At 43.0% G+C, this 25,908-nt stretch overlaps 1 protein-coding gene across 2 annotated transcripts in view; it reads right to left on the bottom strand.

Annotated features, from left to right (window-relative positions):
• Positions 1-8,607: 8,607 nt before the first annotated feature.
• Positions 8,608-25,908, bottom strand: part of CEP85L (centrosomal protein 85L) — a 171,746-nt gene continuing 154,445 nt past the window's right edge. For both annotated transcript variants that reach the window (XM_090038580.1, XM_090038589.1), the window contains 3 exons: positions 16,225-16,332; positions 15,223-15,436; positions 8,608-13,458 (listed from right to left, as the gene is read on the bottom strand). In XM_090038580.1, the coding sequence (XP_089894706.1) occupies positions 13,295-13,458; positions 15,223-15,436; positions 16,225-16,332 (486 nt within the window). In that variant the 3' untranslated portion in view covers positions 8,608-13,294. The remainder of the gene's footprint in view (positions 13,459-15,222; positions 15,437-16,224; positions 16,333-25,908) is intronic.

Consider the following 25,908-nt stretch of genomic DNA (forward strand, 5'->3'; position numbering starts at 1 on the left):
CCATCTCTGGGGGGAGAGGGGGAAGGACAAGGTGGAAGAGATGGAAAGAGAAAGAGAGTGAGCATTTTGGTACCTGTGTGATTACTATTGATAAAAGATGCTTTTTTTAAATTGCAGCTACTGTACCTTATCATACATCATTGCGGGATATATGTCTCCTTCAAGCAGAGCATGGTGAAACTGGAAACAGATCATTCCAAAAGGAGATAGAGCTTGGCCATAAAACTACCATGATTTACTCAGCTTGTAACCACAAAGAAATCAATAGGGCTGGTTGGTACATTGTTGAAGGAAAAATTTAGGCATTAACTTGCTTGCACAGGATTGATTTTACACTTGCCTATTTAATTTGTTGCTGATTTTCAAATTGAACTGATGCAGAGCAAGGCTTGTGGCTCTGTAGGGTCTTCTAGCTGTTAGCAGCTGAGCAAATTAACCATCTGAAGCGGCTCATGGGCTGACCCTCAAAGCTGCTGCAGCAGCAACTCAAGGGAAATCCAGTATTCTCTGAAAAGCTAGGAATTCAAGAAAACAATTTTTCTTTTTTAAACTGGAGTAAAGCTTTAAAGTCTTCAAATCCTCCCCCTGCAAACCCAAGCGCCTGTTTCAGAAACACTGGTCTCTATGAAGAGACCACTTTCTGCTCAAATAATTAGCAGTGTCCATTGTAATGGCTCAGACAGAGCCACGTCTAATATCTAACAGTTTTCTTTTCACCTCACACATGTATAGACAGCCTTGCATGCTGCTGCAAACTCCAGGCCTGTGAAAATGTACTGGGGAGACTTGTGGATGTGGTGCACCTTGATTTTTAGCATGGCTTTTGTTACGGTATCTCCCACAGAATTCTTACAGGCAAACGAAGCAACTATGGGCTGGATGAATGGACTGTAAGGTGGATAGAAAAACTGGCTGGAGCATTGGGCTCAGAGAGTAGTAATCAATGGCTCAAGGTCTAGTTGGCAGCCCGTATCAAGTGGAGTGCCTCAGGAGTTGGTCCTGGGGCTGGTTTTGCTCAATGACTTCATCAATAACCTGGAAGATGGCATAGAGTGCACCCTCAGCAAGTTTACAGATGACACCAAGCTGGAGGGAACAGTAGATATGCTGGAGGGTAGGGCTAGGATTCAGAGTAACCTAGACAAATTGGAGGATTGGGCCAAAAGAAATTGCATGAGGTTCAGCAAGGACAGGTGCAAAGTCCTGCACTTAAGACAAACAATCCCATGCACCAGTATAGGCTGGGGGACGACTGGTTGGGCAGCAGCTCTGCAGAAAAGGACCTGGGGGTTGCAGTGGACAATAAGCTGAATATGAGTCAGCAATGTACCCTTGTTGTCAGAGGCTAGGGACAGACATTACACATAAACTGGTTTAAGCGATCAGAAACAGGTTTAAACCTGGAACAGAACATAAGTTCAGTACACATAAAGCAGTTTCCAAATGGCTGAAACTGGTTTAAGATAAATCTAGTTGAATGTAGTATCAGACTTAATTGATTTGGGTCAAACTGGTTTATGCAATGTCTGTCCCAGATCCCTTTCTGGTTTAAGTTAAACCAGAGTCCCCCAGCACCCCTGATGCTTTGCAGCCCTGTGCTGTGTTGTGCTATGCTGTAAGCTCCAGAGAGCAGAGCTGGCCCCATACCTCTGTTCCCTAAGCAGAGCTCTGGCAAAGATTGCAGCTGCTCAACAGGGACGCCCACTGCCCTCCCTCCCATCTCCAACAGCATGAACCCCAGCCCCAGGGACCCTAGGCATGTGGTATGCTACCTAATGCTGAGAGATGTGTGTGTGTGTGTGTTTCCAATTTCACAGGGACAGGCAGACAGGACAATGTCTGCTTAGGGCTTCTTGGAGCTAATCAACAGGTCAGCTGGTAATGGTCTTCTGTTCCTTCCTTGGGAGAAGCTGTTTAAGAAAAGCTTGAACTAATGAGAGAGGCTTTTATTTTGTTGGTGGGCTGATAACACAGTGTTTGTCAGCCCCCTGGCTGGCTCCCTCACCTGTCAGGTTTGCTGCAGACAGCATGAAGAAGCAGGGGGGAAGATTGAAAAGCTCAGTATCATAAACAGATGCATGTACTGCACACACCCCCTTGCCTCAGAGTGATAGGCTTGGGCTGGGGTCTGGCAACACTCCTGTCCATTGAGCAGAGAGCAGGGAAAAGCCTGGGATGGTGCAGGCAGATTGGGGGTTTCCACCCCTCCCTAATCAGATCGTCCTGCCAGGGCCTGGCCATGCCCTGCCTCAGCTCAGCACTGTGGAAGGGAAGCAAGGGCTGCCCTAGTGTCCCCCAGCTTCTAGCCTGAGCCACTGCAGGCATGTGCCTGCATTTCCTCAGTCCAGAGAGAATTTCTGTTCTGTTGCAAACTGGTTCAACCTAGGCAGGTTAGACTAACCTGCAAAAATTGAACCAATTCAGACTCAGGCTTTTTGAATGGCTGTCCCTAGCCAAGAAGGCTAATGGCATACTGGGTTGCTTTGGTAGGTGTGTTGCCAGTAGGACAAGGGAAGTGATTATTTCCTTTTATTCAGTACTGGTGAAGCCACATCTGGAATACTGTGTCTAGTTTGCTCCCCCCACCCCACTACAGAAAGGATCTGGACAAATTGGAGAGAGGCCTGTGTGTGGAGGGCAACAAAAATGGTGGGGGGACTGGGGGACATGACTTTTGAAGAAAGACTGAGGAAACAGGTCTTAGTCTAGAGAAGAGAAGACAGAGGGGATTTAATAGCAGCCTGAAGAGGGGTTGGACAGAGGATGGAGCTAGACTGTTCTCTGTGGTGGCAGATGACAGAACAAGGAGCAACGGCCTCAAGTTGCAGCAAGGGAAGTTTAGGTTAGATAGTAGAAAGAATTTTTTCGCTAGCAGGGTAGTAAAATACTGGAACAGGTTACCCAGAGGAAGCTCCATCCTTGGTGGTTTTCAAAACCCAGGTAGACAAAGCTTTGGCTGGGATGATCTAGTTGGGGCTGATCCTGCTTTGAGCAGGGTGTTGGACTAGATGACCTCCTGAGGGCCCTTCAGCCCTAACTTTTTATGATCCTATATATAGTCCAGACACAAAAATATAGGCTTACTTCTTATGGTGGTGACTAATCTGGTAGGAGGCTAGAAATATTTAGGGCAGATGATATCTGCTTTTATTTAAAAGTGTAGGAAACAATTTAAAGTAAAAATGTTCTGTAACTTTTTCTCATTCCTTCATGGATATTAATGCAATGGAGCATGATGCTACTAATATTCTGATTGTTGTAGAATTATGGAAAATAGCATGTCTCAGAGCCAATCAAATTATACCATCAGTCAAAGCATTTCATGTTTCATTGTTTAGCAGAACTCTGTAGAGTAGACACATAGGTCTACAGTTGTACTAGCTGGATATTGGGTAGAGCTGTATTTTTTTCAATAAAGGACATAATCCCCCCCACCCCAATTCAGGGCAGAAGCTAATCTTCAAATGTCTTAGATTTAAAAATGTACTTTTGGGGCAAGTCTGTTTTATTAGTTTTCAGTGAGGATTTTCATGTATCTAGTTCTTAAGAACTGGGGACTGGCTGTGATGGAACTTGGCTTGATGCATAGACTTTCTCCAGCTATAATACACCTAATTTGTGTACCTTTAGAAATAGAATGAATTTAAGAAAATAATAGTTTGCATCTGAATGAGAGTGTATTGCCTAGCAAAACCATCTTGTAAAGTAGTTAGGATTACAGACTACAGAATGACTATAATATAATGTATTACACATTCCCTGCTCAAATTATTACCTTGGCTTCAAGCTCACAGACAAATTGATTTCTGTAATATAATGTCTCTATAGCAATGAAGTAATAAATACAGAAATTCTGGAAAGAAGCATAGCAATTAACTTGTGTCATCAGGGAATCAATATTGTAGCAGATAGCCTGAACCAAAAAAATTGGCAGTGATATGTTTAAAATGGATTAAAGATGGAGATAAATTTTTTTTTTAAGTATCCCACTGGGAATGAGGAGTGTAAGGAATTATCACACCAGCACAGAAAGTGGTTTTCTGTTCATAAGCTTGGCTTGCTTCTAATTCCATATCCCAGGCTTCTTTCTGCTAGAATTTGAGCTGATGATTTCAGAATGTCAGAAACTGAGCTGGATGTTTTCTGTTGCTTCGGTCTGAGTTCCTGAGAACAAGATTAGGGCCTCTGTTTTATCTTACCAAAACAATTTGTATGCAGATGTAGTCAGCCATATGCTTACACATAAAAAATAATATGAGCTACAAATTTAGTTTCCTCATAGTAACTTGCTGTTCGTCCAGAATGTTATCCCTTCTAGCTCAAAGATGTAACAGCACCCACCTTCTTAGCAGTCACAATATCTATAATGACAGGCTCGCTCTCATGGTAAACACTGCTTCACATAAAAGGAATAGCTTGGCTCATATTTTCACATATTTAAAGGAACACATTACATGGAATATCTGCAAGCAGACTATGAATCGTCAGACTGGATTTTTAACACCTGTGGTTCCCAAGAGAAACATCTGGAAATGTAATGCAACAACAACCATGGTAGAAAATACAAAGAGGAAAAAGTGGAATCACCTGCAGTCTTGTTCTGCCGGAGATATTGCATATGCATTATTGCAGTGGGAACTGCAACACTTTGAGTTGGTAAAATAGGGCGCTGTGTTTGGAAGTTCTAAGCTATGGACCTAGCATGCCTACAGGCTGAACTATGCAACTCAGCAGCTGAGTCACAAAGGCAACTAGATCATAGGTTTCACGTGGGACTTTCACAGGGGTTCATCCTGGATCTGGTGTTGTTCAATGTGTTTATCATTTGAATACTGGAATAGAGAGTTTCCTGAGCAAATGGCAAGACTATGCAAAACTAGGAAGGACTGCAAATCATTGAAGGATAGTAGTAGACTTCAGAGGGATCTTGACAGAATGGGAAGTTGGGTTACAGACAACAGGATGAAGTTCAGTGCTGACAAATGCAGGGTGCTGCATCTTGGGAATAATATTCAAAAGCACAAATACAGAATGAGTGGTAACTTGTGGGTTGAAAGTCCTATGGAGAAGGCTCTTGGGGTTTTGGGGATAACAGACTTAGCACTGAGTAAAGTGAGGCAGCTGCAAAAGGTGAATGTATTTTTGGGCTACATCAGGAGTACTAGGTGCAAGACATGAGAAGCAAGAGTGCCACTCCACTCAGCACTGTGGCTAGGCCTCACTTAGACTATTTTGCGCAGGGCTGCATTTTAAAAACTTCAGGGAAACAGTGAGTGACCAAAAGAAAAAAGGGGTGGGAAGGCAACCTGCTTGAGGAGTGTTTAAAGAAATAGGCATGTTCAACTTGCAGAAATGGCATTTGTTGGAGGGGGCCATGATAGCATGCTTCAAATATCTGAAGGATTGCATGAAGGAAGAAAACATGAAGCAATGGCTTGAAATTGCAGCAAAGTTTAGAGTGGATACCAGGAAAAACTTCTTTTGTGGAATCTCCTTCACTGGGGTTTTTCAAGGAGATGTTGGATAGGCATTGGTCAGAGGTGATTAAGGAGCAGTAGTCCCCAGCATATGCTGTGAAAGATAACAGTTGGAAGTCCAAGAGAGACCCAGACATTCATTGCTCAGAGATCATAATAAAAATTCTGCAGCCTCAAACAGGAGGAAAACAAAATTGTGCCTAGTGGGAGGAGAATAGACCAAGCTCCACAACTGGCTTGGTTATGAAAGATTAAAGGTTAAGGTAAAGGGTCAAGTTTATGGAGGGGATGGAAAATTAGTTCTGGCTCTCCAGCAAGGGTACGTGTTATGTAGAGCTGGATTTGCAGGGCAGGGTGGAGAGTGCTTGGTTTTCCTATGCTTCCAGGCTTTGCTGGTAGCCACATAGGGGTGGGAAGGAATTTTCTTCTCCTCCCGTGGCTTCAGGTGCCAGGGATGTTTTTTAGGGGATTTTTTTTTTTTACTTCTATAGAAACCTTGGTTACTGGTTGTCACAGAGCCTAGGAATTTTAATTGGATTGTGCTGGTTGTCCTGCTGGCACTCAAAACACCCCAAACATTCCTGGTCTTTTATTTGGGGGGGTGGGGGGGAAGAAGGTGGAAGGGCAGGGTCTTTCTCCTCCACTCAGGGTCAGACTGGTAGTGGGATGGCGGGGGAGGGGGGCATTTTACCCTACAGCCAGATAGGCATCATCTGTGGGGATTTTTGCCTTCCTCTGCAGCAGGGGGCATGGCTTTCTTTCTTGGATCTCCTGAACATATTTTAATAACTACTTCCTGTCATTGCAGTGGCAGGTTGTTGACAATGTCCTCATCCCCCTGCTTTACCTTTGGCAAGTTATTCCCTCTGACCCCTACTGACCCTCATGTCCCTGCTTCACAGGTAGAGGAATTCCTGCCCCTGCCCTGGCACCTACTTAAAAGGCTACAAGACAATAGCTCATTTCTATGCCAGGTCCAGCAAAGAGAGAACTGGCAGATTGTAGTGTGCCCAGTGCTTGGTATGAATCAAAACCTCAGGGACAGTTTGGACAGGAATTTGCTCAGAGAACTAATGTAAATAAACATTGAATTTATTTTGCTCTTGGGGACGAATAATTTTCATTTAAACTTTCTCAATCCTCTTGGCCTATCTCTGCCCTCATGCAGTATTAAAATTTGCTGTACTGGAGGTTATTAATTAATGTGAAATGGGGAAAAACATCTTCTGTTGATTAATTGTCTGATTTGATACATTGTGAATTTGAGCAATTGCAAGATGTCCTTTTCCAGTCTAACCAAGGAGACTATATATCTAGGAGTTATTTTTGAATGTATAACTGGTCAATATAGTATTTTTCTGGGCAGACTAACCTTGTAATTCCCTCTTTCTCCTTGCCCCTGTCCCCAGATTATTTCCATTTATGCCTCATTCTCCTCTCCCCTGCTCTTCTCATCTCTTTTCCTTGTGGTGGGTCTCAAATTTTCCCACAGAACCAAGACAGCTGTTGGTGGAAAGTCAGTTCCTTCCTTGGAAAAAGTTGTTTAAGAAGAGCTTGAACTAGTAAGAGAGGCTTTTGTTTTGTTTGATGGGCTGATAAATCTAACAACAACCTGTGCAACTCCCTACTATGCAACTCAATGCTCTGTTATCAACTCCTTTCTGCTGGTCAGGGGTGGAGGGGAACCCCTCCCTAATCAAAGTGTCCTGCAGGGGCCTGGGCATTCAGCTCCCCGCAGCTCAGTACTGTAGAAGGGAAGGGAGGGCTGCTCCAGCACCCCACCAGCTTCTAGCCTGAGACTCTGCAGCATGTGCTGGCATTTCTTCAGTCCAGCGGCAATGTCTACACAGTTACAAACTGGTTCAGTCTAGCCGGGTTAGACTACTCTGCAAAGATTGAATCAATTCAGACTCAGCCTTTTTTAATGTCTTCCCTTAGCCTTTGTGCCTGAAAGTTTGTGAAGAACTTTTCCCCACCTATTTAGTTAGTCTAATAAAAGCCTAAAGCTAGTCTCTTAGCTGAATCCTGCTGCTGCTCTATGTTTCCGTAGGACTTGATTGCTTGCAGATAGTCAGTTTTATGTACGGTGTAAAATTTTCTTTATTTGCAGGCTGCATTAAGGGATAAACAACTTCTGACACATTTGAAATCCTCAGCCTTGCTGTGGCCCGAAGATGCTCCATGAGACATTGAAGGCCCCCTTGCTAGATTGCTGATTGACCAGGTGCTGTAGGATGCAAGGAAAGCATCACCACAGAAAACTAAAGTGGTCTTTGGATCGTGTCTAGTTTTCCTGGCAGGTCCCTCCCTCACCAGCTGTCTGCAAATGCTGCTTTGCATACATTTTTCTTTTGCTCTCCTAGCATTTAACTATGAGCACAGGCTCTTAATTACTGGCTTTGATTGACAACTATTTTGCTTCCTTGCTTCCAGACAGGGGAATCAATATTATGTTTAGAGAGCTTTTGTTACAGGCTGAAGAAAGAGGATTCTCAGAGAATTACCAGTGAGTAATTTTCCTGTATTTATCTAGGCACTTCTTTCTGAAGTCTGTGAACAGGTATCCCTACTTTACTTTTACCTAGAGATTTTACCATACATCTGTGGGGCTCAGTGTTCTCTTCCTAATGAAGCAACAAATAATGTATTAATAGCAGAATAGTCTGTTTCCTATTGCCTAGCAACAAATCACCACAGGTGATACTTCTTTAAGAGCAACCATCACTTATGCCTTGGAAAGTTTTGCCTACTGAATATTTGGATGATATTTCCCATAAGAGCAATAGCCTTTTAAGAGCAACATAGTACCAGGGCACTGATGTACTGCTATTAAGGCATCAACTGTACAAAGAACTAAACATGAAACAAAAAGTTTAGAGAATTGGTATCAGAATGACAGATTTAGGTAGAATATAGGAAGGATTTTAAGGAATTACCCTCTTACCTCCACTCTTATTTGCTTGCATTACACATCTTCCCTTCCCCACCCCACTCCACCTCCACAAGGTATTGCTTGCTTTTGTCCTTTTTGGGGGAGAGACCACACCCTTCTTGTTTCTACGGTGTTAAGTGGAAGGCGACCTCAATACACACTGGTTATGACCACATACAAACACGGATAAAAAACAACTCATTTTGTAACAAAATTTATTTCTCCTCTGTAGATACAAATCCCAAACATCAAACGAACTTCCAGTGGAAAAATACTAGCCAGTAACAAGGAAAACTTTATTATTTAATAAATAGAACTTTGGCATTCAAAATTCTAGCTGTAAACCCTACTTTAAAAAAAATTACAAAAAGAGGCAAGAACGACAGGCTAAAGTCGAGCCAGCCAGTGGCTCCTTAGCTCCTTTACACCAAACACATTTAGATTAAGTCATGACAACTCTATTTACATGTGAGGTATTCTAAGTGGTTCAAAAATTGAACCCAATTTACAAAACTACCAGTCTTTATAAGGACTGATCCAGTACATAGGTCGGCTGTGCTTTTAAAAGGTAGCGCTAGATAGACTCTCCTCTCCAATGCTCACCAAATGATATCCTGTAGTTAATAGATACACAATGAACACTTTCTGATCGAGTCTCCAGCTCACTTTTCATGTACAGAAAATCTGAGATTACTAAAAGCAGACTAACTTCCAAAGTTTATACCTAGTACCTACAGCACTTAGAGATTATTTCTAGATATTATGTAGGAGGGTCTTTACTATAAAAGCCTAAGAACAGAAGATCTGTAGTTAGGGAGAACAAGGTGCAATCATAAATGGACATTCTTGCATCTAAAGTTGTTTAGGGAATATACATTTACTGCGGGCAAAAAAAAAAGGCACAAAGGTGTGCAGCAGTGGAACTGCTATTGCTAACGAACTCTTGATATAAAATAGTCTGTTTAGATAATCTTTAAAATCCAATGACCTGTTTTCAAATTGTAAATGCTGATTAGCTTACAGGAGAGAGCTTTTCACAATCCCTCACTGGAAAACTTGATTTCTCAGTTCAATCCAAAGAGCCAAATTCTACCTCCAGTTAAATCATGGCTGTCCACTGTAGCTACATAGTGATTATCATAACTGGATCCTTATGATTTCATTAAAGAATACTGCATGTGGCATTACATAACTGTGGGAGGTGGATAGAAGCCTGAATAAATGATCAGGGCAAAAAACCACGGCAGTTTTGAATGGTTATAGCAAGCTAAATAAATTACAAGATTACGCACTATAAACCCACACAACTAAAGCTAAGAATCAAAGGGCCTTGTTACACAGTAATTTTGGGCAGCTCCTGGAACTCCTAACCCCTGGATTGTCTGCACATTAACACCTTAAAGTGGTTTGAAGTGCTCCTTATGTGGCTCAAAGTGGCACCCCTTCAAGGCAGGATTATTTCTGATCTGTACTACCCAGCTCCTGTTCCATTACAGTGTGGCCACTCCCTGCAGATATGCTACCCAAGTTGAAACCCTCCAGTATCCCAAGATCTCTTACACCCCTGCCCATAGAAGCCTGTCCTGGCTCACCAGCCCTCTAGTGCCAACTCACAGATGCAGGTCCTAGTCCTGCTCCTGCTCACCAGCCCTCTAGTGGCGAGTCACAGCTCTGCAGGTGGGGGACAGTCAGAGAAGGTTTCTAGACTAAGGGTATGACTGCTCCAAACTCCAAGCTGGTCAATCAACATTTGTGGGGCTTACAACCTGAGATGTAACAAGGTCCTAAATCAGGTTTACATAATTCAGCTCAACTACTCTATATAGCAATTACATAGCATCATGTATAGCTTGCCCAGAGACAACACTCTCCAAGCCATTTTTAAAATACATTCTTGAATACAGTAGTTATTACTGTAAATATCACCAAAAGGACTGTATAACTTAGACCTGAAACTATACAAAAGTTACTGTACATGATTCTGTTAGTCCACTAATGGGACTATCCATTCAGTTTTTCAGCCCTTGAGATTGTCTCTAACAGCTACAGCAAAAAGTTGTCATGACTAAATCAGTTTACTAAGCGATGCCAATGTTAACATTCATTAATTAACCATATCATATTAAATATGTTGAATGGGACCACACGCACTACTTTTAACCAGTTAAACAACCATGCATATCTTACTTAGACAAAGCTTATTCCATTTAGAGACATCTGTAAACTGATGCATATATCAAGAGCTACTATAACAGCAGGTCCAATTTTAAGAAATCATGAAGAAAAAAAATACTGTATCTGTGGTCAATTCTAACTGCACTGCTAATTTGCATCTTTGGCTCATACATCTGTCATTTCTCTCCCTGCTTTAATTTAACTGAGGCAGATAAACTCAGTGTTACTTTAAATACCAAGTGCTCTATGTTTAAACATAAATACTAGAGGTGCTGTAACAGAAATTGCAGAATTAGAGCATCATCATTCAAAAAACAACAACTAAAAAAGGGACTTTCAGACTAGGAGAACATATACATACTTTGGAAGAGTATAGGCACCTACTGTCCAAAAAGCTCAAGGTGTTTTTCAACTATTACTTCATTAATCACAACTTCCCAGTGCACCACCCGTATTTCAGAGATGGGACAAATGGAAGCAGAGAGATTAAATAACCTCTGAACATTACAGAGCAAGTCACTGGTAGAGAAAAATATATAATCCAAGAGAAATTCCTCCTTTTTTCTCCCCCTCTTCCACACACACACAATTCAGACCTGGAATACATTTCCCACTTAGGAGTTTTGATTTTTCTTGTTTACATAAACAGTAACAGCAAGCCCTATGCTACAAGTAAAGTAACATATGTGACCCTTTTTGTGCAAATATGCTTAGTTTCAGTTCTGCCCTAGTGTGAAAAGTCCCCTTTTAAAGTTGCCACAACCGGTCCATTATAAATCAGAATTTCTAGGTATTTAAAAGCAAATGGCCCTAAAAAACAAGTTCCCAGCTGAAACATAGTTTTGGGCTAAAAAAACAAAACAAAACTATCTTTAATGTAATGACTAGATGGTTTCAATAGTAAGCATGGAAGAAGGACCAATTTGTGATACTTCTTAACGCTCACAACAAAGCTGCTTCAGTCTGAGTAAATTATCTCTTTTTAAAAAAATACTGTGAAGCATTAATGTAAATACTAAATGGATTTTCAGAGACCTGGGTTGAGTGTAGGTACAGGTATCAAGAAAAAAACCTGCTAAATAAATAAAATTATGTAGTAGTTAGAAAAGATTGGCCAGAATTTTTTTTTAACTACTACATCTTTTTAAAACTATTTTGAAACACCAAAAGACTGACAATTTCAAAGTCAAAACTGACATATTATCCATGGACTATTTCTTGCTGTCTAAAAATGACAATTTTGATGTTAAAGAAACTTAAGACTGCAACTGCTTTATCATCGATTTGCACTCTCAGTCACAGCAACTGAGGTTATCAAGGGGACCTGTTATCAGCACTGTCCATCAACTGTTATAATTACACAAACATGCTGCATATTATTTACTCTCAAAACCTTTTCAGTTTTAATGATCTTAATTGTTGAAAACCAACTCAATATTTAATAATGATACAGTGTAAGAGCCAGCTCAGCATGGAAATGAGAACTCGTTTGCTGTGGTTCCCCCTCCCCCCGCCGAAAAACAAGTGAATGCAGTTGCCAGGCTAAGTTCTGCTCAGAGACAGCACTACTACATTCCTTCAGGCTTGCAGAGACTCTCCTGACTGCAGATCAAAACTCAAAGAATATCTGTCAGTTCCCATAAGTCTCTCCTTAAAAAAAAAAAAGAAAAGAAAAAGAAAAAAATCTTTCTCTGCAGGACTGGAGGAATCTAGGACCCCAAAGAGCATGCAAAATATTACAGTCTTCACATAACATTCTGAGTTTGTGCAGCACTGACAGGATTGGGCCTTGATCCTGTACAAGGCCAAAAGCCTTACAGCTCTTCCTTTCAAGCAAATGGTGGAGGAACTGTATAGAACTGGGCGCTCCATGTGCAGGCTGTACACATTTAAAATGGATTAAAATGTCTCCAGTGTTACTGTTTCTGAGGGAGTGCTAGTCTTAAATTTTACACATCCTGGTGTTTGTGGGGGTGTCCCCCAGCTGTCATATAGTTAAACACCTTGTTTAAAGAATGGATGAATAAAAAAGATTTGATATCGGCTCATGATTGACCCACATGCACCTATAGATATTTTAAGCTTGTCTATTCATATGCTTGGGGTGGAGGGAACGAATCAATTGCAAATGAACATTAGGTGATCACTTACTGAAAATCACCCCGGTGAATCAAAGAGCACTACGGTCCCAAGTGCAGTTTCCATCACAATGACTTTTGCAGAATGATCTACCTCCACCACCCATATTTCTATACCTATGGGTGCCTGACTCTGTCATGCCCACCTTTCAATACAACAGCGGAGTTCAGATCTCTGTTGTGTAACTGTGAGTACAGTAGTAACAACAGTGCCTTTTTCCAACACTTTGCTTTGACTCCAGAAAACAATATAACCACATGAAGTTATTATAATAAGCCATGAGAGAGGAAACAAAATTTTACGTCTCTATAAGGAACGTTCTTCACAGCTTGGTCCTACGTTCAGTAGTTTGGAGAAAACAAGATGTTCTTGTAGTCTGTACTACTCCCTTCAAATGATTTTGCCCACTTCCCAGATTCAATATGCACAGTCCACTGAAAACTTCCAAGACACCCATGTGCAGCTCATATGCAACTTGCTATCTTCCAATATGGCTCCTCAATTGAAATGCAAAGAACTGTAACACAGCAGCATTTAATAATGTAGTCATTGCTGTCAGAGCAAAATGTTATCATTGGGTAATGCAGTTGTCTCCCATGTCCTGAGCATAACGGTCTGATATTATTGTCCTTAATTCATCAATATCCTTTCGTAACTGACACACATCCAAGAGTTTCTTGGAAAGAGTTTCTGTGCTCTGGTAATGCTCACTCTCTTCAGCCGAACTGCTCATTGCTGTTGAAATACAGGACACAGAGTTAGCGCTTTCCACAGCAGACATTTGTGAAAACCTGCACAAGCTCAGTCAATTCTAAAAGGGCATGCCTGATTTTAATCCAATGATACCAGAATAAATCAAAACAGTGTTTGGTGCAATTCAAAGCAATTTTTTTAATTTACTGTAGTTCTTTCAAAAAAGTATTGATGGGAAATCCTCATAGTCTACTTCATTCTACCTTGATAAGGGGCACTGGGAAAGCTGTGGCAGAACTTCCCAAGACCTGGTGGCAGACATACAGCCTAACACAAGATGGAGGGCTTGGGAAACTGAACCAGGCCAGCCTGGGAAAAGGGACAAAAGGCAGAATGTGGTGTTCCTGCAACTTGAGAACAAAGTAATCCCAAACAGCCCAAGGTAAAATTAAAGTTTATTCCCCTCTGTAAACATCCCAAATCAGATGCTAACAGGATGAATCCAAGATGGCTGTAGGAGTTCTTGCTACTACAGTGAGGTATAATTGGTACCTCTCACTGTCAGTGGAAGTCTGCTTAGTAGTCGGGCTATCTGGTCAGTTGTGATCAACACCCAACACCAGTAAAATGGCAGTGTACACTGACAAAGAGGAAGTCACAAACAGTTCACCAAAACTGTAAAAGGTAACCCCAGTTGCAATGCTTTCCTGACATATGGCTTGAAGGCATACTCTTGAGATTCAGATCAGGTTTAAATTAAGTTTTAAGACTGAAAGAGGGTTATAGATTGCATATGTAATCAACAGTGCTGACTGTCTTTACAGAGCATCGTCTGCCTCTGAACCATCTGAACAGGTTCTTCCTGGACCCAGTTGGAAAGTAAGAGGGAGTATCTAATCCTGTCAATCAAATATAAATCCATCCAACATTCTAAGGGGCTGACTGAGAAAAACTAGGACTTTACCCATATCAATTCCTCTGCTGTGTGCACGTTACTCCATAAACATGGCTGGACTACAGTGGAGTACCTGATGCAAATTAGTAAGATCCTAGAGTATCTTCTTTCCTGTCAGATCACTTCCTGTTGTGACCGATGTGATCTCTTAAAATTAGGTCAGAGTATCATCACCAATCAAATGAAAAGATCCCAGTATAATACCACCCTGCACAAGGAAGTGATTTCAGAAAGGCTGTATGTAACACGTTATTTAATCACTAGTAGTGAAACCACACAGCTGAAAACATGTTCTCTGGGTTAGGAAAGACTGATGTCCTGAGTACTTTTGTTTACTGGGTGTAATCAGCTAAAACTGGGTGTATTTAATGCCAAAGAACTGGGCAAAACACACTGACTTGCCCTATTCCCAATGTAGTTTAAACTGGATACAGGTTCTTCCTTTTCTGTCCCGCTCTATTGTATATGTTGTTATGAACAATCAAACAGCTGCTGAATTTCACTGCACATGAGGGAGCACTGCCAATATGGAAGATGTGGGGACTGTTTGTGATTTTAAGAGCTTTGGGATTCTTACAAGAGGCCCCGCACATGGTATGTAGTGGAGTCTAAAAGCTCAGCATGCAACTATGTAATACCTACAACCTCAGAGTAACTTAGAGGCAATACTTAAAACTTGGAGCTAACTGCAAAGCCAAGACTACTTGAAAAAAAATCCAGGAAGAGTGCCATTTTATCTTCCATGAGAGGGGCAGAGGCCATACACTTGCATCAGACCAAATACAATTCCCTTATTATAGGCTGCGTTTTTTTAAAGTAAAATATAAATACTGCATGGTAATATCACTTACATCTGATTCCCAGCAATAAGGAAAGGTTAGGCTCCTTGCCCTGAGCTCTCTGGGTGAGAATACTGCACAGTGCTTTCAAGTCAAACAAACAATGGGACATTTCCTTGAACAACTGATCCGCCACTGGCATCTTTGCAGACACTGGCTGTCTGGACTCCTCCATATGGCATATCTGCTCACTCAAAGAAGCGTTCTCATCCAGGAGTCTTTGGTTCTTTATGAAAACAAATAAGGAAAAAGGCCATGTGATATTCTTTACTTTACATCTGCCCACATTTGTTGTAAGAGCTGAGGATTTCTGATATTCACTGTACAAATAAAACACCAAGCTTCTGTTTCAAGTGGAAAACAATACAAATAACAATGAATGAACTCAGAGAAATACCAACATCCATTAGCCAACAGGTTCAGGTCTTGCTCAGACTTTGGGGGAATAAAAAAAAAAAGAAAAAAGGGTATCACAGGAGTTTTTGGCCACCACTCACCAAGTGCGAATGGCTAAAACTCCCAACCAGATGATAGCATTCCATCCTGGCAGTTTGTCATTACCTGCACTATTTATTAGCTCTTCAGGGCAGAGACCATCTCTTTATTACATGTCTAACAGCAGTGGTGCTCAACCTCTGAACCACGGAACTGTTTCATCCAGTTTGCAGGGTTTCCCACAGGTCTAGAAATTTGGTGGCAGCGGTGTGGTGGCCAGACCAATACCAATTAATGTGACCACTGCTCTCCAATCACCAAATTTTTCTGGACCCATGGGGAGTCCTGTGGTCCAGATGTCATGGTCCTGACAAGACAAATTATGTCAACATGCAGCTGTGTTGCCACCAGATCCAGCCAGCCCTGCACCACTCACTTGGTCCCTGGGGCCAGAGAGATTGAGCACCACTTTTATACAGCAACAGGCACAATGTGGCTTCAGTTAGGCCTTGAGGCCCTGCAGTAATATATTTTTCTTTTTAAAATAATATTGATAAAGGCTTTTCAGTTTTTACTTACTTCAAGCAAAGTCTTATTTAACTGCTGTATATTCTTCTCTTTTTCTTCAAGCTCATTCGTGATCTTCTGAACTCTCAATTCATCTTGTAAAATCTTCTCTTCCATGGACTACAGTGAAAACAAGAATAATGGCCTTAATTCATGTACCATAACATAATAATTGTTGTTGATTTGCTACTTTTGGATTGATTCTTTTCCCCTTGTCTATTTATTTCACCACTTCCCTAGAGTCATTTAAAGAGTCAGTGCCAGCTTCTACAGCATTTCTACTAAATACATTTAGTAGAAATGGTGGATGGGCTCTTTTCTTCTTCCCATTTTGTGATTCAGTCTTAAGATCAAGAGTGACAAAAGCTGATTAATATTTTTTTTCTGGGACCTGAGAAAGGTTAAATAGGATTTCACTAAGATATGTAAGAGATCAAATAAGATCTGGACCATGAAATCTAAAATTACTGTACAATAACTTTTTTTCCAAACATCTTTATTTTACATCAGGGCATCTTAAACGAACAGTAGCTTTACCACGCAGTCAACCAAAGACTGCGGCGCTGGTGTCATCGGGAAGGCTTTGGCTTCCATGACCACAGCCTGCTCTCTGGCGAGAGAGGCAGCGAGCTGCTGGGAAGAGATGGCCTCCACCTCTCTCCCTCGGGGAGGAGGCTCTTCTCAGCCAGGCTGGCTGACCTGCTCCACCGGGCTTTAAACTAAGCCCGCTGGGGGGTGGGGGGACTACTGCCACTGCTGGCCCACTGAGAGACCCTTGCAAAGCCAGCGGACCAAGGCACTTAAGGGAGACCACCCCTGCCCCAGCCCTGGCACAATCTGTGGGCAAGGCAAGAGCCCCCAAGGGCATACTTGCCTGCCTGTACACTAATGCCAGGAGCCTGGGCAACAAGCAGGACGAGCTCGTCCTCCTGCTCAGTGCAAAGAAATACGATGTCATTGGGATAACGGAGACCTGGTGGGACTCCACCCATGACTGGACCACGGGTATAGAGGGCTATACCCTGTACAGGAGGGATCGTGTTGACAAAAGGGGCGGGGGTGTAGCTCTCTATGTCAAGGAAAGCTACATGTCACTGCAAGCTGATCTTGGCGACCGGCATGGACAGCTAGAGACCCTCTGGGTAAAAATTCGTTGGGAATACGGCACAGGGGACACAACAGTGGGACTCTACTACAGACCTCCCACTCAAAGTCCTGAGCTTGACCAGGAGTTCGCCTGGGAACTGACTGAGGCCGCTTGCTCCAGGACCTTGGTTGTCATGGGTGACTTCAATTACCCGGACATCTCCTGGGAAGATCACTCAGCAAAATCCGAGCAGTCGCAAAACTTTCTCTCGTGCGTGGATGACCTCTACCTGACTCAAGAAGTCTGTGGGCCAATGAGAGGCAAAGCGCTGCTCGACCTGGTACTGGCTACGGGGGACGACCTAATCGGCGACCTAGTGATCGATGGGAAGCTGGGTGACACCTTCACCATCCACCATAAAGCTGGCAAGTCAGTCAGCAACACAGAAGTCCTTGACTTTGGAAAAGCCAACTTTGACAAGCTCAAGAGGCTAGTCAGTCAGGCCCTCAGGGACCATGACCCCAGGGAGATGGGAGTTCAAGAAGAGTGGTTGCTTCTCAAGGAAGCGATCCTCAATGCACAAGCTAAATCTATCCCAACACGGAGGAAAGGCAGCAAGAAGGCACAGCAGCCCCCCTGGCTCTCCAGGGACCTAGCGGACCTCCTGTGGCTAAAAAGGAAAGCCTACAAAGGATGGAGGACGGGATTCACCTCCAAGGAGGATTACTCCGCGCTGGTCCGGTCCTGCAGGGAGCAAACCAGGAAAGCCAAGGCTGCAACTGAACTCCAACTAGCTTCAGGCATCAAGGACAACAAAAAGTCCTTTTTCAGATATGTGGGGAGCCGGAGGAAAAGCAAGGGCAACGTTGGACCCCTGCTAAACCAGATGGGGCAACTGACAACTGATGCCCAGGAAAAAGCCAACCTATTAAATAGGTACTTTGTGTCAGTCTTTCATCAGTCACATGGGATGCCCATGCCTGCTATGGGACAGGGAAATCTGGGTGAGGGGGATCCCCTACCCTCCATAAATGCTGACCTTGTGAAGGAACACCTTGAGAAGCTGGATACCTTCAAGTCAGCTGGCCCTGACAATCTGCACCCCAGGGTACTCAAGGAGCTGGCGAGCGTCATAGCCCAGCCCCTGGCATGGATCTTTGAAAACTCCTGGCGCTCTGGTGTAGTGCCTGAAGACTGGAAGAAGGCCAATGTGGTGCCGATCTTCAAAAAAGGGAGGAGAGTGGATCCGGCTAACTACAGGCCCATTAGCCTGACTTCTATCCTGGGGAAGATCCTAGAAAAGTTTATTAAGGAGGTCATCCTTGAGGGACTGGCCCAGGCTAACATTCTAAGGGATAGCCAGCATGGGTTTGTTGCAGGTAGGTCTTGTTTGACCAATCTCATTTCCTTCTATGACCAGGTGACCTATCACCTGGACAAGGGAGAAGAGGTTGATGTCATATATCTTGACTTCAAAAAAGCTTTTGATCTGGTATCCCATGATCACCTCTTGGCCAAACTGGCCAGTTGTGGCCTTGGCTCCACCACGATCTGCTCGCTGGGAAACTGGCTCCGTGGTCGGACCCAGAGGGTTGTGATTGATGGCAGTCACTCATTGTGGTGCCCTGTGACCAGTGGGGTCCCTCAAGGCTCTGTCCTGGGACCCATACTGTTCAAGATCTTCATTAACAATGTGGACATTGGAGTCAGGAGTGGACTGGCCAAGTTCGCCGATGACACCAAACTTTGGGGCAAAGCATCCACGCCAGAGGACAGGCGGGTGATCCAGGCTGACCTGGACAAGCTCAGCAAATGGGCAGATGAGAACCTCATGGTGTTTAACACCGAAAAATGCAAGGTTCTCCACCTTGGGAGGAAAAACCTGCAGCACCCTTATAGGCTCGGCAGTGCTACGTTGGTTAGCACTACAGAAGAAAGAGACTTGGGGGTCATCATTGACCACAAGATGAACATGAGCCTGCAATGCGATGCTGCGGCTAGTAAAGCGACCAAAACGCTGGCTTGCATCCATAGATGCTTCTCCAGCAAATCCCGGGACGTCATTCTCCCCTTGTACTCAGCCTTGGTGAGGCCGCAGCTGGAGTACTGTGTCCAGTTTTGGGCTCCACTATTCAAAAAGGATGTGGAGAAGCTTGAGAGTCCAGAGGAGAGCCACGCGCATGATCAGAGGTCAGGAAAACAGATCTTACGATGACAGGCTGAGAGCCATGGGACTCTTTAGCCTGGAAAAGCGCAGGCTCAGGGGTGATCTGATGGCCACCTATAAGTTTATCAAGGGTGACCACCAGGATCTGGGGGAACGTTTGTTCACCAGAGCGCCCCAAGGGATGACGAGGTTGAACGGTCACAAACTCCTGCAAGACCGTTTCAGGCTGGACATAAGGAAGAATTTCTTTACTGTCCGAGCCCCCAAGGTCTGGAACAGTCTGCCAGCGGAGGTGGTTCAAGCACCTACATTGAACACCTACCTTCAAGAGTAAATTGGATGCTTATCTTGCTGGGATCCTATGACCCCAGCTGACTTCCTGTCGTTTGGGCAGGGGGCTGGACTCGATGATCTCCCGAGGTCCCTTCCAGCCCTAATGTCTATGAAACCTATGAAAATAGTAATGTCACATGCTTTGGCACAGAAGAAAAGGGGTTGGGGACAACTGGATTCTAGCTTTCTAGACCAAGGGAACTGAAAAACAATCCAACAACCAAGGCAGTTTTATAGATCACTACATCATACACAAGCCAATTTATGGAGTAACACTGCTTTAGAGGAATATTGATCCATCCTGATCCTATAGACCCATCCTCTAGAATGTAAGAGAGATTTTTCAAGCAGGTAGTGTTAGAGTGATGTAAGCCATGATGGTCCAAAAATTGTACAAAAGGAAAGGATTTCTTAGGGTGATAATCTTTACTGGACCGTCGACGTAGTTGGGATAAATTTAGACAGGCTATCGAATAGAAGGCATTCTTCTTTTGCATAATTTCTGCACCACCATAACTACAATGTCACTCTTAAGCTACTGTAACATGGAAGATATCAAAATGCGCTGCTTGATGGAAAATCTACAACCTAAAAGAAGCCAGACTACACACTGACATCTTCTTAAGCCTGTGCAGGCAACATAACATCATCTCAAGGGAACTCATCACCTTTAGGACTAGGGACAGAAATTACACATAAACCAGTAGAAGTGACCAAAAACCAGTTCAAATCTATAACACAAAAGAAGGTCAGCGTACATAAACCACTTTCAAAATGGCTGAAACTGGTTTAAGATAAACCTGGATGGATGTGGTATCCTATTCCCTGAAAATCCTAACATAGTACAATTGTCTTTCATACTCTGTCTTAAGTATGATTTCTAAAAGCCAAAGATGAGAATTTACTCTTGCTGGTGGACCAGTCACACTACAAGCTAATCAAAGGTTGCACTGACCAGTCACAATGGGCATGTCTACATGTGCATTAGCATGCTTTAGTTAATGCACGTTAAATCTAGTACCTCAATTGTGAGGTAGTAGGAAAATGGGCATTATCCTATCTTAATGTGCTTAATTAACTAAAAAGCAGGATTTTGAAGTGATGCTTAAGGCTCATTGGCCTATTTCAAAATGCACATTAGCTAGATAGCACGGGGTTTTTAGTGATGCTTTAACGTGCATTAAAATAGGTTAATGAGTATTAAAGCGCATGTGTAGATGTGCCCAATGACTATATGTTTGAATTCATCGCTTTATTGACAAGCCAGCTCTGTATGTTAAAGATGTGACTGGGCAACACTATTTATAAAAACAGAACAGTTTATAACTAACTGCTATTAAATTTTTATCATTTGATTTCCAAAACTATATTCATCACTAGCTCCATATTCCTGTAACGAATCCTCTGGAAATAATTTCTGTGTTGCTCTGAATATAGTATCAGCCTTTTTGATTCATGAGTCATTGGCATTTATTAGGCATCACTAGAATTGAAAATCTCCATTAAATTTCCAAATATTAATTGAGCGCCTCTAATCCTCCCCTGGATATAAGCTCCCTGTCTACCTGCACACCCGTAAACAAGCCCACAGGTTTTTTACCCTCAACAGAGGTTTCTTTCTCCTCCAGCTGTGCAATTCAATTTCACGCAGCAAATGCACAAAGTGAAATTTAGTGGTTAACCCTGTCAGTCACGATGAACAAAATAAACACAGCTCCAGTGACAGAAGTCTCTCAGATAACACATTCATTATATAATCTGACTTTTATTTTTTTATTGTTTTGCATGTACAAAATATTAATTTTGTCAGGGTCTAAATTAATCATTGGAACAGGGATTTTAAAACTTCCACCACTGTTTTGCAATTTCTGAAGATGCACTATACACAGTATGATATTTCTTCAAAAACCAACCATTAATCTCTCCCTGTTAAAAGACAAACAAACAAAATAAATCATATCACACTGAGATCAAAATTGTTATCTTGGGATTACAAGTAAATAAGAAATTAACCCTGTCCAATATAATGCTGTTTGAAGTAGGATATGTTTTTATTTCAACTACTAATCTTCAGAGACAAATACCAAAAAAGAAATATTTTGGCAGGGGGAGATGGCAGCATTGAAAAAAGGGTTTTGACGTTCTTTGGAATACAGAACTGAAAGAAAGAAATTATAAAGCATGCTTTTAAAATTGGGACTGGAGATAATAAGGAAATAAGATGTCTGGTGTAGTTTCAAATATCTTTTTTTTTTTAAAACCAGCTTGTTCTTCTAAGTCAGTGATTCTCAATCAGGATGCTATGATATCTTTTGAAGGGTGCCGCAGAAAGTGTGAGGAAATAAAGCAAATAATGGCAGCCTCAGGCTCTCCCTGGCTGGTTGCTCCCCACCTCACTGCTTATTCCCTTTGCAAAGAGGTGACTGGAAGCACTGTAATATATAAAATTAGTTTTTGAAACAGCATGCTGCTCAATTCACTAAAGTTGTAGAAGAGTGCCTTGTACCTAATGAATCCAGTGCATGAGAATGAACTCATACTGAAACTCTATCAAAGACAAGAACCAACTACTTGTGGGGGCAAATTCTCATAAGATAGTCACTCCATCTCTGATCTCAGTTCTAGTCCTCAAAAGGAACTTACAAAACACCTTTCGTAGACGAGTCTATGAACTTCCCTTCATAGATCTACTGGATACAAAAAATAATGTACTCAATATAGACACTGGATTTATGACACATCACAACGCACCTGACATCTGATTCACCATGTACCCGCCACACCTGATTTTATACACTTTTCTTTCCTCCCTTCCTCCCCTCCCCACCTTTTCTACCCTTTGTCTTCCTAATTTACAGCTATTTACTTTTTCACAGACAGCCTCTTTTCTACCTTGGAAAACTACTATAGTAGAGTTACCCTTGCCTACCTTTGGCTTTTTCCCCCCTTCATTTTCCCTCTCCCTTCCCTTCTTTACCTTTTGTTTTCCTAATTTCCACCTATTTACATTTTTACTGACATACTGTCACACAATTAGCTTCTTTCATTCCTTGGAATCTCAGAACAGCAGAGAACCCCTGTCCCTGAAGAAGTGTGATTGTGCCCAAAAACTTGCAAAGAACTTTTTTCTAACTACTCAGTTGGTCTGATAAAAGATATCACATCTAACCAAAAACTGTGCCTGCCTTGAATCTAATGAGAGGTGTCTTTATTTTGATATGGCAGAGAACCACTGTTCTAGGTTCTGGTAAGGAATCCTGTTGCTCTGCTAGTGATGTTCGTAACAGTTCACTAGTGATTTCCTATAACCTGGTTCTCCAGCCTATCATAAGGGAGTAAGAATTAGGGCTACACAAAGACAGGCAAAAGAATCAAAATGAAACAATTCTTGAGGCTGGGGGTGAACCAAACGTGGACTATTTTAGGATCTACAGCTGGTTTGAGAGCTAGGAACATACACAAACACCTTACCCCCAGACATGTTTAAGGATGCAGAGGGAATGGAGGGCCAGGGGGAAGGGAGAACAACCTCAAGGAACAGAGCACTATGCTGTTCAAAGGATGGTGTAGTTCTAACACAGGAATTTCACAGCCTGGCTCACTATGCAATACAAATGAGGCATATCAGACCCTAACTGCACAGTGAAACCTGCTCTACAAATCTACACAATACTGTGCCATGCTTCAGAAATCAAATTTAAATTAGACACAGGCAAAATATCAGGAACACAAGAAAGGCCAGGAAAAAAAATACATCATAATATTTGAAAATAAATATTTGTAGAGATGTCACAATCTTGACTGCTTGGGGAAAATATGTGAGTTGTATAGTTCTGCTGGGAAGATCGTTAACTATGGAGAGGGGAGAGGACACCTGGAAAAGTCTGTGGAATTCAATCTTGTTAAAGTTTTAGAATTCATGAAAGGTCCCAAGAACATCTGCACACTAAAGTATTCCCAACTTGATAAATGGTACTTTCCTAGGAATCCCAGAAGCTTAAATTATTGCTTTTGCTTTCCAGTACACTGATGTGTAGTGCTGTAAATGAATTTCCTCATGAGCCTTCCGACTGCTGCATTTAATATACTGTAGTTTAAATATGTAAGGACATGGTTGTTTACCAAATATCAGGCTTCCCATACTTGGGAGAGAGGGGCATCAAAAGGGCATGTTCAGCATGAGGCAGTCCTGGTTCTCCTATAGGCAGAGAAAGCCCAGTCACAAAAGAACCAGTGTGCTCCCAATGAAGAAGGCAGAAGAGAAGCGACAGATGTTGTGAGCTTGTGCAAGAACATAACCTGCACAGGCCAAAGATCCTAGCCTCGTGACTCCTTGCCTACTTAGTCAGATATCAGGCAAAGAATACGATAGATTTACTAGCGTGACTCTCGCCTCTGGTTACAGGGAAGACTGCCAGAGAAGAGGTGCCTTATTGACCCACACAGCTGTTCAAAGCCCATATACTTTAGCTCTGCTACCTGAAGAAATCCTCAGCTCCAAATTAGATCCACATGCTCCCTATAAAGTGCATGGAGTCAGACGTTTCAGAAAGGAATCCTCGAAAACAATCAGATAACCCAAACTAACCCTGGTTCCAACCACACAAGAAATGATCAGGGATGCAGGGTTTCCATTTCCCAAAGAAAAACAGAAAAAAAGGTGAATTTCCCCTTTTATCTGAAAAAAATGTGGATTCTTCATTTTAATGGGGAAATGTTTAGATTTTGCAGTTTTGCAAAGGGCTCTCTGCAAGCTGGCAGAGTTCCAGCCTGCTTGGGGCTCTGGGGAGCAGGAGGGGGGCAGTCAGGCAGGGGGATGCCATGATGGCTGACAAGAAGCCTAGACAGCAGCTCCTGCAGGTAAGCCTGGTGGTGGGGCTGAGGGTGCTGCCCAGCCAGGCGGTACATAAGGCCTGGGGCAGGAATGCGTGGCTGCAGGGCCCTGGCAGGGAGCAGGACAGATCCACAGGCAGTTCGTCCAGTGGTCAGGGGCTGGCTCCCTGCCACTGTTTGGACTCCTGGTGGGGGGTGGGGGGGACAGAGGGTTACATGCCCCCGCCCAATCTGTGCATGGAGCACAATAAATAAAGCATCCCAGTCCACATGTGCACCGGAATTAGGGTGCAGTAATTAACTAACTCCACCATGGGATAGTATTGTTGAGGATAGTACGATTGTACAGCAGGGAAATTTACTTCACTGAAATGCACATGTAGATGGCAACAGGGGCTAGCTGGGGCACGAGGGTGCTACAGTATGGAGCCTGCCTGCTGCCTAGCTCTGCCCTGTAGCACCCTCGTGCCTCCACTGCTGCCATCTGGAACCCAGGGCTGACCCTGTGGACACCACTGCCAGCCCTGGGCTGCTCTGCCCCAGCTCAAAGTACAGCTGTCCCAGACACATGTGCAGACACTGTGCCTAGGAGCTGTCTTCTCCAGCATAAACTGTGCCTGACTTAATCACATCACACTAACTACACATCTAGATGCATCCATTTTTACCAAAATAGATGACTGAATATGCTTCAGTAGTAGATGTTAGTTAACTCACACTATAGCAACTGATCAATAACACCTTTAACTTTAAGTCTTTGCCTATTAGACTTCCATCCACTGAAGACAGAGTTAGAGCAAATGCTGATGTCTCAGCAAATGTACACGAGGAATTATATATTTAGGGAGCAAATGTGTATTTCTCTCTCTTGGGGGCCTGCAATTTGTGCCTGTTATTTGACTTGCTGCTAAACAATGTACAGTCTTACTCACAGAGCCAAATGTAACAAATAGCTCGGCACACCACTGATGAAATATCCTTTAGATCACTTACTTGTGTGCAGGCCAAATAAGCGGTATCCAGTCCATCCACAGGCCAGATCCAGTATGCAGGGCAAGGGGGAGGGGGTGTAGCCTGGCTCCAACCTGGCTGCATGGGGCTTGGGAATTTGGCAGTTGAGGGATGAAGGGACAGGGGAGGGGTGCACGGCAGCAGTATTAGTTGCCACTGTTCCCCTGCTTTCAGATTTCCCAGCCCATGAAGAATTCTGTGAGCTGGATGCCATGGCTCTGTGGTAGAGATCTGGACTGTAGCCAGGGCCCAAGCACCCCTAACT

Source organism: Crocodylus siamensis, chromosome 1 (assembly GCF_052110815.1).
Source record: "Crocodylus siamensis isolate JL-2025a chromosome 1, ASM5211081v1, whole genome shotgun sequence".
Taxonomy (NCBI): domain Eukaryota; kingdom Metazoa; phylum Chordata; order Crocodylia; family Crocodylidae; genus Crocodylus; species Crocodylus siamensis.